General features: G+C 42.1%; 1 protein-coding gene across 2 annotated transcripts in view; it reads left to right on the forward strand.

Moving 5' to 3' along the window:
- The window catches only part of galnt2 (UDP-N-acetyl-alpha-D-galactosamine:polypeptide N-acetylgalactosaminyltransferase 2), a 70,336-nt gene that overhangs the window by 34,214 nt on the left and 23,321 nt on the right, over positions 1–12,801 (forward strand). Inside the window, exons 2-4 of one of the 2 annotated variants that reach the window (XM_063477379.1) lie at positions 5,990–6,077; positions 6,773–6,799; positions 11,910–12,063. In XM_063477379.1, coding sequence (XP_063333449.1) covers positions 5,990–6,077; positions 6,773–6,799; positions 11,910–12,063 — 269 coding nt within the window. The remainder of the gene's footprint in view (positions 1–5,989; positions 6,078–6,772; positions 6,800–11,909; positions 12,064–12,801) is intronic. The other variant, XM_063477380.1, reaches the window with a different exon arrangement.

Consider the following 12,801-nt stretch of genomic DNA (forward strand, 5'->3'; position numbering starts at 1 on the left):
GCCTGGCCTGGCATTTATATAGCACTTTTCCTGATCTTATTGACCCCTCGAACTGCTACAAGCTGACAGACTACAAGCCACATTTACCCACAGACTCACACAGCACTTCATCTGATTAAAATCCACGGCCAGTTTATACAGATCAGCCATAACATTTTAACCACCTGCCAAATGTTGTGTTGGTCCCCCCTTTCCTCCCAAACACCTCTGACCCAATGACGTATGAATTCCACTAGACCCCTGAAGGTGTGCTTTGGTATCTGCCACCAAGATGTTACCAACAGATTCTGTAAGCTCATCAGTTGTTAGGTGGGAGCTCCATGGATCGGAATTGTTTGTCTAACACATCCCACAGATGCTCGATTGGATTGAAATCTAGAGGATTTGAAGCCCAAGTCACCTCAAACTTATTACTGTGCTCCTAAATCATTCCTGAAACATTTTTTCTTTGTGGCAGGTCGCATTATCCTGCTGAAAGAGGCCACAGCCATCAGGGAGTACTCTTTCTATCAAAGGATGTGCATGCATCGCAACACTGCTTAGGTGGTACATGTCAAACTAATATCCACATGGATGGCAGGACACTGCCCAAAGCATTACACTGCCTCCACCTGCTTGCCTTCTACTCATAGTGCATCCGGATGCCAGCTTCTCCCCAGATAAACAACGCAGCTGGTCATCCACGTGATCTAAAAGAAAACGTGATTCATCAGACTAGGCCGTCTTTTTCCATCACTCTGTTGTCCAGTTCTGATGTTCACATGGCCCTTATTGGCACCTTCATGGGGCACCCTGACTGGCCTGCAGCTTTGCAGTCCCATATGCAACAAACTGTGATGCACGGTTTATTCTGACACTTTTAATCAGAATATGCATTATCCTGTTTGGCTGTTTAAGCTACAGTAGCTCGTCTGTTGGATCGGACTACGTGGGTCAGCCTTGTGCATCAATCACGTGCATCAATGAGCCTTGGCTGCTCATGACCAGGTTCACCACTGTTCACCTTCCTTGGACCACTTTTGTTAGATACTAACCATAAAGACCAGGAATACTCCACAAGAGCCGCAGTTTTGGAGATGCTCTGACCCAGTTGTCTAATCAGCACAGTTTGACCCTTGTCAAACTCGCCCGAATAGATGGTGAGAGCAATCCAGTGAAGGCACAGAATGGTTCTAGCCAGGGTTCACATGAGGAGTCTTCATGCTGTGAGGCGTCAGTGTTAAACATTGTAGTGAGCCTTAACAAAATCCAAATGTGTTGTTGGGGCAGAAAAGAAAATCACCCCTGTACAGTTGTTACGAAGGGGAAATTAGCTTTTGGAGCCTGCCTCGTGAAGCTATTAGAGGAACTGGAGTTCTTGGCACTTTGTGTTGGCTTTAATTTTTAGCCCCAGAGGTTGCAGCTTAGTTTGATGCTGTGGAAAAATCATTGAGATTCAATTAACAGTTAGAACAAACCACATGAACCCGACATGAAGGGGTTAACAGTTGCTCAACATCGTGCCTTTCTCTGTTTCCAAAAGCCCACAGTGCATCACTGAGGTTGATTTTATTTCTCTTTAAGTGTACATCATTTTAATCAGTCATTTTTTTTGTGCTTTGAGGAGAGTCAAAGATGGACTGAGGCCACTTTCACTAAGAGGTTTTCAAGCCGTTCATATGATGTGAGCTATAAAAATAGCTCGTCAACATCTGCTCCCTACTTACTCTTTTAAATCATGTCTCAATCAGCGATTTGTCATATTTATAGTAACCATTTGTTGATAAATCACACGTCTGGCTCCTTACAGCACTGCATTGTTCTCATTATCTCCTAATGTTTTCTATCTTGGTGTGATCTGTGATGGAGAGTACTTCCCATAAGTCACAGAGAAGTTTACACGGGAAGCACGTAGCTCAAATGTACCAGGGATTTATTTTCCCCCAACTTTCTCTCCAATTACCTTTTCTCTGGTTGACTCTTCTTTCATCTTCCAGCTATTATTTTAAGAGTATTTCTTGCCTTTTTGCTGACCTCCATCTCCAACTGTCTTCTTTGTTTAAAAAAAAGAAGAAAAAAAAGACAAACGAATCCTTTTGGGGACAAAGAAAGAGAGAGCGAGATTGAGTTTGTTCAGACCTGCTGGGTATGTTGTGAGATGGCTAAAGAGGTTGCAGGGTCACAGATTTGGAGCGAGAAGATATCCGTGTGGAACAAGGAACTGCCTTCATTATTCAAATAAGCCAAGCTACACTCCTGATAGATCAGGGATGTCAGACTCCTTTTACATCGTAGGCCACATACAGCCCACCTCGACGGTAAGTGGGCCAGACCGGCAAAACTTCCTTTTGTGTCAGTGTAAAGACATTTCCACAGTGAATCTCTGAAAAAAGAAGAGATGTAACTAAAAACAGTTGGCCTTGTTGTGGAGTCTGTCCCTGTGTGGGTTCAATCTCGGTACCCTCTTCCCCTCTTTAGGTCAAAAAACATGCATTTTAGGTTAACTGGCACTTCTAAATCATTAAATTGAATGGTTGTCTCTCTCTGTGTGTAAGCCCTGTCCAGGGTGTTCACCCCATGACATAGGGCTGTTCGATATAACGATATATATCGGATGACGATATAAAAACGTCTATCGTTTCATTTTACGCTATCGTTTGTTTCGTGGTGTCGCAAAATAAACTGTTTACGGCAATATTTTTTTTCATCGTTTTGATGGTCACTGTAGTGGCTATATTAATTTCTTAAAGTTCTCTCTTTCTCTTATATTTAATATAACCACACTACAGACGGATAATCGCCTGTTTTTATGGGTTGTCGTTAGCAACAACGACGGTAAAACCGTCGCATGTCCGCTTGTTTATTTTCCACATAAACCTTTCACAATAAAGCTCAAGATCCTGTTGAAACTTTTCAAAATAAACTGAATCACGTGGAAAAAGTATGCAGAGTATTGACGGATGAGAAGCGAAAAAAGAGTCGTCAGGTGCTAAAAAATAAACACTTGTAATAAATACTCACAAAAACGGCGGCGGTTACAACCTATGTCTAAAAATGTGTAGTTTCATGCATCGGTTAAGATAGGCTCCGGCCCCTATGACCCAGAGCTGGATAAGCAGAAGAAAATAGATGTCCTCAGTTTTAGTCTTTCTCACTTTCCCCAGGTTTGTCAGCACAGCAGCCAGTCGGAGGCTTTGGTGTATATGTTGTATGTGACTAAGATCTTTTGTAATACCCCGCCGCCCCACAGTATAGCAATAAAAAAGACTAACATAGAAACTCATAAAACCTAAAGCTATGTTTCCAGACACTAAAAGCTAAACTGAAGCAAGTGAATTGAGTTAAATTGAACTGAAACAAAAAACTTGAGATGAATTAAAAATGGAAACTAATGAGGAAAAAAATTGCAACTAATCACTCTAACAGACTCAGTATTATCAGCACCTGTACTTTTCCTGCTGTAGCAAAGAAACGTGTAAAAATGTCTCTAGTGCATGACATAGTGTTTAATGGTTTACTGTACAATGGCCTTCTGCTTTACTGATGCGATTAAATGTCACTTTACCTCCACAAATTGTAAAGGCTAGAATAAGTGTTTATTAAAAATGAGGACTTAATTTAGAAGTCAGATGATAAAACTGTTCTTTTTTTCTCAATTCATGGTATATAAAGTCCTCTGGTAAGGTTTATATCAGCTGTGTTAGGTTAGATCCCTTGGTTATCCAGTGTCTTTGTGTACTGGCCTAGGTCTGCTTTGCACATTTGATGTTGTGCACGATGCTGCTGCACATAAGCACAGATGCTTTAGATGGAGGTCTTTTCACAGCAGCGTTTCAGCATGTAACTGCTTCTGTAGTGGGTCTGCGCGGTGGACTGGGAGGCATCCAGACGTATAAAGAAACAATGACAGTTTCCCGGTGGGGGTGGGCGTGCTAGGAGAGAGTGAAGATGTGACAGATGCGATCAAATTTGTCTTGACAGAGACAAAGAGACACCTTGGCTGATATGAATAATTGTCTTATAATCACGTTAAAGTGTTTGGTCGTACTTGAAAGACGTGTGCAAACATGAGTATGATCAGCGACTGCAAAGAATACAGATCATCAAAACTAATGAGAATTCAAGAAGGGGGGGTGTGTTCCTTTATAACAAGTATAATCTTAATTTGATCTCTTCTCAATCACTTATTATAATGAAAGGTGGCTTATTATTTGCTCATAATGCAGCCAGCATTTGAAGAGTTGATTGCAAAATGTCTACAAGTTGTTTCCTTTTCAGAAAACTGCTTAACCAGGAAGAAGTCCTGCACCAATTTGTTGCTTTATTTTACCAGAAAATCAGCCCCCATGTTTTATTCCCTCAGAACCTGTCAGACTGTGTTTGCACAGGAAGTACACTGCCAGCTTTAGTCTTTATCCTACGCTGAACATTACTCTCTAACTGTGCACACACTCATCTGTCCTGAGCACTTATAGAAATTGATTTTATGTAGGATTTTTTTTTTATATAGTTGTTGCAGGTAGTGGACGGTCTAATCTTATTGCAGTCACTGAGAAAAGGTTGTGGTTTCAGAACAGACTGAGACTCTGTCCACAGCAGATGATTTAAAAATCTGGCATACAGTTAAATGATGGGCAACAGTCACAGAAAACAACAGCAGTTGTTTTTGCTAACATTAATGCATAAAAAAGCTGTGAAAATCCCTATTAGCCCTTCTGTCAGAGGTAGAAATTAACAGCTGAGTACGGTCTGCGGTGGTTTGTGACATCACGTCGTTATTGCCTGTCCTGAAGGCATAAAGAAAACGGATCAATAACACATTTTGGAGAGGCTGAAGGTGAAATGCGGGCTACAGAGCAAATAAGAAAGCTGAATAATAGTATTTCTGAAGTCAAGGGCAGCAGCCTGGACTCAGAGTGAATGGTGCTAATTGTGTTCCCTGCCAGCGTATCGATCCGGTGGGTTTTAATTGTAACTTATGTGGACAAGAGGATGGATGGGTGGCTCGGTCATCTGTCCATTTGTACAAATGGTGTGGGCAAGAAGATGACGGTGTTTCTCAGAAGGGCTCAGAAGATGACCTTACAGGGATAAAATGAATGAGTGAAATTATGGAATCATGAACAGAAGAGGATGAAAAGAACAGCCAAATTAGTGAGTGAAATAACGAACAAGTCGACCTCTGAATCGCTGCCAGCATTGATTTTAAATGGCTAACGGAGAGAAACTGACAGGCTGTGGATGATCATGAGAGTGTGCATATTTTAACTGATGATGAAACCGCTCTAAAGCACATGTTGACTGGATAATTTATTGATTTTTAAGTGCTTTGACCGTTCAACATCTTTGACCAGTAGAGCCATGTTTGCTGGACATCCTGTTATCTAAATAGGCTTTCATTGAGTGGACTTGCTCGTTGTTTCAAAACATTTTAATGTGAATTTGATTTCATGAGGTTTTACTGAAAAAAAGGAGTGCTCAAACAGGAGGTGCTTCTCAGGCTCCAGAATAGTCTAAACGCTCGGTTTCAAACGGCTCTGTTTGATGTCAAAGGGAGGGAATATCCTTAATGTGCTCTCAGGCATACAGCTCTGCTCGCACAGCCTCCCACCTGCTGTTTAAACCTTTTTCTGAAGGAAAGCCAATCAGATCAAAGTTGGCTCATAAAGATAGAAGAGCTAAAATGTCCATCAAGGTCCAATATAAGATAAATGGGGATCATTTACAAGCTGGGACTCACGCAGAGCTACTCTAGCAGTGTCCAAGACTTGAACTAGTGAAGCTAAAATGAGCTCTTTTCATTCTGCATGTTACGTTGCATTGTGAGATCCCATTTTCTCTTTCCTTGCACATTTCTCTCTGTAATCTTCACAGTGCTTCCAAATACAAACAAATCAGATGTTCATACACTCAACTCACTTCTGTTTGCCTTGCTTCAGGTTTGTTTGCTGTTTGTACCCAAGTTCACAGTGTGAGAACTGTGACTAACCGCCTTTCTCAATGTTTTCAGGATGAATGGGTGTCCAGGGACTTGTCCGGTAGGATCAAAGGTCACAACTCCGACGACAAAGCCCACGGCCCGGAGACACTGCCACCAGGTAGGAAGCTTCCCCACAAATCATATATCACAACCTCTCTGGCCCAGTTACACGGCTAAATGGGGACATTCAGAGAGCAAACCTCTGAGGTGCTACAACTTCAATAGAGTCAATGCAACAGGCTGAGAAACATCTGTTTTTATTCCAGATGCTGTTTCTCCTTGTTAAAACCACACACCATATATCAGTTTGGGATGTAGCCACTGTGGCCTCAGCTATTGGGGGGTGGAGTCCTGCTTTCAAAGCACTGGATAACAGTATATTGCTGTTTTTGTTTTTTAAACCACACATCACAAGAGGAGGAGTGGATCTGACTGTAAAAACTGTGGATGCTCACTCTTATACAGTAGTGACTTGTAAATTAGTGGAGCCAAAAGCAAGCTGTGGCTTACTGTCTGTATTTACTTAAAATGAGGCCATAATTTAAAAAAAACACCCATCATAATATATTAATTAAGGCTTGATACGGGCAATTGAGATGACATACTTGTTAATAAAGTGTTTGTAATAAATCATGCAAGAACTAGACTTCTTCTTATCTTTGCAAGCACATGTTATTAGAAAGAAAATCACATTTACTTAACTTGTCAGGCTTGGAGGCTTTTTCTATCTTCTATATACAGTTTATTGCTCACAATGCATCTTGACAGCCATTGGTTGTGTTGTCCTAATAACGCTTAATTTGTCCTGTGCAGACATGGGAATGGGGCTTCAGAGCTCTGGTAAGCTGTCTTCTTGTTAACTTCTTAAACTTGTAGCTAACGTAGTAGTACATTTGCAGTAGTGCTCCCGAGACCTGCTGTCCTGTAAAAGTAGTGTAGTAGTTCCCTTTAACTGGCAGGAGCGATTCATGTCTGAGGCACACGTGTGTCAAATGTATCTTTTATTCTTGATCCTTCAGGATCTGTGGAGTTCACTTTCTCATTGCTTGCAGTTGTGACTGAACTCTAGGAAAAGGCACGACACAAATACATACCAGCTGCAGAGCATGTGCACTGCAGTCACTGTAAACCACATTCATGTATCCAGAAAGTATTCCACATCATGTTCCCACAACCAAAACCATTTCCTTTTTCAAAACGCGGTAACACAGCAGCATAGTTTGTTTTATTACCAGTAGAACATGAACATCCTTAACCTTATCGTGTTTGAATAACCACAGCGAGGGAACCCAATGAAATACGCACATCTGTATGATTCAGACTTAAAAACAGGTTGGAGCCGATTGCCTGTCCAAAATAATTCAGGCAGCCAATTTCGATCTTCCCACAAACCAACTATGCGTCTCCACCCAAACTCTGAGAGACATTGTTTCAGTGTCCAGCAGCCAAGAGGAGAGCAGGAGGAGAATCTGATTTCTCATTCAGCACCCGTCGTCAGGCTGACTCAAAGCAGCAGCAGCAGCAGCAGAAGCAGCCAACGCCCCTCCTTCACAGGCCCGTGACCTGCGAACGCTGAACACACACTCTCTTATCTGATCCAGCAATGCTATCCAATTTGAATGTTAAAGTGAGGGCATTTCAATTTCAGGGTGACTTTACACTCAGCAATGACAGCGTATCACAACATCACCCAGAGCACACAAGCACACTTAAGAAGAGGAGAAAGAAAACAGAAGGAAAGTTGTGGGAAAGTGAGAGAACAAGGAGATGGAGCCTAGGAGACACGTGGAGGAGTAAAAGATTTACTAATAAAAACAGAGTAAATGAGTAAGTCTTTGGGTTCGTCAAAGATGGGTGCTGGTTATGTTTTGTTTTCTATCTAATCCTGCTCAGACAGTCATTAAAAAGTAAAAAGGTGAGGCGATACCTCAGATATTCATTTTAAAAAAATTAAAGCATAAAATGTACTGACTAAACTGTGTCACTCTGAGTATTTTAGAAATGATTCATTGTTGCACTGACGCCTTTTTATTTTTCATGGTTGTTTTTAAGCGTTTTGTTATCTTTTTACCGTTTGAGCATGCCAAAAATATGTTTTATTCAAACAAGGGAAAAAAATGACTAAGATGGGGAGGGAGCAACAGCATGCTCCTTCCATTCAACACATCCAAATCCTCTGAAACAAGAAGAAAAAATCTTTTTCAGAGAAGTCAAAACAAGCCTGCACTGGCCCTCTTCCAGATCCGAATCCTTTACAAAGTGAAGAAAAAAACTCCTCAAAGCTCTCAGTATGTGTTATTCTTTCTAGTGAACGTTTGGCATCATTTGTCTTGTCTGATACTAAACATTTATTTGCGCTCGCCGGCTACTTTGTCAGTACCAGGCTGATCCCTCTTTGCCTTCAGAACTCCCTTAATTCCTCATTGCTTCGATTCGCCAAAGTGCTGGAAAATATTGCTGTAGTCAAGTCTGCCACCAACAACCATCCCACATTCAGACTCACAGTGGGGTATATAATTATTTGAGCCCCTGCTGAATTTGTAAGTTTGCTCACTTCCAGAGAAATGAACAATCTCTATTTTTTTTTTTTAATTGAAACAGATTAAAAAACCAAAATACCAGGAAAAAAACGCATTACACAAGTTAAAGTATTTAAACTCCTGCAACCAGAATTCTGGCTCTTATAGATTAAGTACACCTGTCTACAAAATCAGTTTCTTTCAGTCCAACCTCTCCACCACCATGTGTGAGACTAAAGAGCTGTGAGATGATGTCGAGGGACAGGACTGTAGATGTGAATGAGGCTGGAACAGGCTACAACGTCATCAGTAAGAAGTTCAGTGAGAAGGTGACACCTGTTGGTGTGATTAACCAGATATGTGATGTGGGGTGGGGGTGGGGCTTCAATTCTTTGTGAGCAAACTTACAAATTCAGCAGGGGATCAAATAATTATTTCCCCAATCACCTTGACCATGTCAACATGCCTAAATTCATTGAACTGCAGCCATGTGATTTGCTGATTAGGTGGGCCTAATAAAGTGGCTGCTGAGTGTAGTTATTTAAAATGATGCTTTTATAGATTTTTGGCCACAACTTTAGTTGACGCCACTTTGTTTACATTTTATATTTATGTTCTTGTGGATGCAAAGGAGTCGAAGCGGCTCAGAGTCCAGTGGAATTTCTTTCTGAACAAATTTTCTCACGCATCACCTCGACCTCTTCCCAAAACGTTTTAGTCGTTGTGCCAGTGAAACAACAGAGTTGTTTCAGTCTGTGTGTTTAGCGCATATTTCTGTTATTATAGTGATTTAACTTGTCACAAGCTTTAGCCAACTGTGGTGTGTTAATCTCAGTCCCTGCAAGTGGAGCGATCCAATTCTCTGCTGCGATTTTAGTTTCTAAATCTGCTGAAAACGCATTATAAAAATTCAGATTTGATGCCCTTCCATTTATCTACTTCTTTCTAGCTATTTGCTGAATAAGACACAGACAGTGACAGTGTTGGTCAGAGTATTCATTTATTTATAGATGAAGTGCCGTAGTGAATCGAGGTCTTGATAAATGACTCTGTGTGGGCGCATTTTCAGCAGTCACAGTCCTATGAATCTACGGAGTGTTTTGTAGCACATGGGGAGGCAGTCTTTTCCCTACTTAAGCCTAAAATAGTAACACAGCTTCAGTAACGCCAAACTCAATAACTTGGGAATCTTTTAGCTTTTGCATATTAGTCAACATCCTTCTCAGTGACTATAAGTGGCAGGTTCGTGAATGCATCACTTCCTTATAATTGAACAGCATCACTTGGTGCACGGGAGCAGTGGCACAGATTGGTGCTGCAGTCTGGAGTTCAGGCAGTGGGATCAGGGATTATGAGGAAAACGAGATGCATCTCAATTGAAACGCATCCATTAAATACACATCGAGCACTGGTGCCCTCTGAGCTGTCTGCCAGGCAGTGAGGGCTCATGGTTCAGCACAGACTGGGGGAATGACACTGAGCTTGAATCCTTTTTGGCAGTTAGCGTCACTTGGAAACGCGACGAGGGATTTCTACAAAATGCGGCAACAAACAAAAACAATAACCAGTCAGCCGCAGTGGGCCGAAACAGTTCTGCGACCGAGAGTCGGAGTGAGAGTGAAAGCTGTTCAAACAGCTGTAATTTCAGCCAGCGGATCGCATCATTGACCAGTACTGCATGACAGAGACTGAGGCTGAGCGCACATGGATGTACCTGCCGAAGAGGCCTCGCGGTATCGCGATCACAGCAGAAAAATGGGGTAAACCCGGAGAGAGCGGAGCGTTAATCCGCTGAAGGAAGCGGAGTAATCAACCCCGGGTTTAACATTCATTTCACCACATCACTTACTCGCTGCCACTAAACACAGATATCAGCAAGGACATCACACACTCTGACGCACGCGTCTCCGAGGCACCGTTACACAGTCGCGAGCGGATCATCGTCGCGAGTTTCGGCTAATTGACACGCGAACCACGTTCACGTGCTGCCACAGGAGACGCGCGCAGACGCACACGCGCTCATCTACGCTGGGAGATGGTGTAATCTCTCGCTGCCATATGCTTAACTCGAGTCGTTAGCGTGGCAGCTGCACCCAGCTAATTAGTTGCATTATTATTGGTGTGTGTCTGCGTCTCAATAGTCGGAGATAAACTGTGAAATTAAACGTGACGGCTTTCTCTGTTTAGTCTGCAGTGTTTCAGTATTTTGGTCAAACAGACACGACACAAAACACTAAAAAAAGATTAATTTTTTATTTATACTGATCTTATAAATCATGTTTTTAAACTGCAGCAAATTAATAAGTGCTTTTTTCCCCCCTCCTGACTGTCTGCGGTGCATATTAAATGTTCTTTTGTGTTTCCTGGCTTTACCAAAGTAGTCTCGCCCTGTCGGCTGAGTTGTCTCCCGCGTATTTTCGCATACAGGCGGCATAAATTTCATGTCAGCTTTCCTCAGTGCCATGTCGCTGCCTCGTCAAGCAGCAGCTTGAAGCAGCCAGGTTTCCTCGCTGTCAGTCGTGAAGGATTCTTGCATCAGCCAGGCTGCCTCCTACATTTCATATTCCCACTGATCTGTAATCCCATTCATTCGTCAGACGCATTCCCAGCCTTTGTTGAAGGTTTTAATATCGCGTTTGGTGGTGGCTTTTATTTTTGGATGTGCTGTGTTTATTTAACGTGATTTCCCAGAAATTCACATGAGAAAATATTTCGTATTAAAACCTAGGTTCACCAGTTTTTTGTTGTTGTTGCTGTTTTTAATATTTTTGGAGTGCATTTGAATATTTAATATTTAATATACCATTTTTGTGGGTTTATAGCATCATATTATAGATGGTGCTTTTACAAAAAGATCTGAGGTTAGAATCAGAAAGCAAACCTGATTTAAATTTACCCAGTTTTACCTTTTGAAGGTTGTCTTCTCACACACACACACCTGCGCTCCTTTTAGGGTTGCTATCTTTAGGTTGTTCCCTGGCAATACAAACATCAACTTCTCTTTCAAAATGACCCAAATGTCCTGTGAAGGATCGCTGCTTGTGATGAGAGCTGGGTCTTCGGCTATGACGGAGAGATCAAAGAGTAGTTTTCAGCTGAAGTAGGAGCGTGGACAGTCACAGTGGCTTTTGCGCCAGACTGTCAACACAAAGTTCTGCTGTAATGTCCCGAGGCACATGAAGGGAAAACATTTGAGAGAAACGATCTGACCTGTGCTGCATGCTGCTTTTTGGCCACATCAAACCCAAAATCAAGTCACTGCTGGTGCACAAAAAGGTGACCTTGAAGGAAATGGCACCTTCAAATAAATAAGCCTGGTCAAGTGGTCACAGAACTGACTGGGAAGCAGTGTGTGCCTCGCATCTACTGAGGATATCTCTGGTTGGAGATGTGCCTAATGTGTGTGTGTTTGTGTGTGTGTTTCCATCCAGGTAAGGTGCGCTGGCAGGATTTTGACCAGGATCTGTATGTTGGAGCCACGGTGGTCCGGCCAGGTCAAGACCCCTACGCCAGAAACAAGTTCAACCAGGTGGAAAGCGACAAACTCCGAATGGACAGAGCTGTACCAGACACGAGACATGATCAGTACGTACCTGTGTCACTACACACACACACACACACACACACACACACACACACACACACACACACACACACACAGAGCTAATATGTGAAACACAATGACATCCCTCTTAACTTCTGCTTTTTCATGGGTGATCGAAAGGTTTTTTTTGCGAATACATGCTGTCTTATCACATTGGTTGATTTGACTAATTGGTCCCAGACTGGATAAGATCTCTCAGGAACTCTCGCTATTGTGGTTACAGTGGAAACCAGGAAGTAGCAGTGGAGCAGACATTGTCTGCCTTAGTGCTAAAATAAACCCACAGGCTGTAAAGGCTGCGTATTGTTCTGCTTGTTGTAACGGACAAAACAAAATCATAAAATGACTTCGTTTGGATTCTTTTATTAGAAGAATATTAGGTTTTAGTCAGCTTGGCTCTCAACAGGCCAAGTTCCTTTTTGGCAGTGAAAACTCTATTAGTGTTGTATGAGTCTGGTTACATGTCCTAACTTCTGGTACTACCCTTTTGTTAATAAAGACCAAATCCCTGAATTGTGTGGAAAAAATGTCAGCAGAAAGGCCTTACACCTAAAGAACAGGCACCGCTGAAGTGTTGAAACTCTAAAGAGCAAGTTTTTACTTTTTCTGATACAGCAGCAGAAAAGGGGATTTATATATGCAGTATCCAACCCTGTTTCCAAAATATTTGGAACACCATTTCCTGGACTTGTAGAGACTTCTTTATCTTGGATATATCT

The sequence above is a fragment of the Pelmatolapia mariae genome, linkage group LG1, assembly GCF_036321145.2.
Source record: "Pelmatolapia mariae isolate MD_Pm_ZW linkage group LG1, Pm_UMD_F_2, whole genome shotgun sequence".
In the NCBI taxonomy this organism is placed as follows: Eukaryota; Metazoa; Chordata; class Actinopteri; order Cichliformes; family Cichlidae; genus Pelmatolapia; species Pelmatolapia mariae.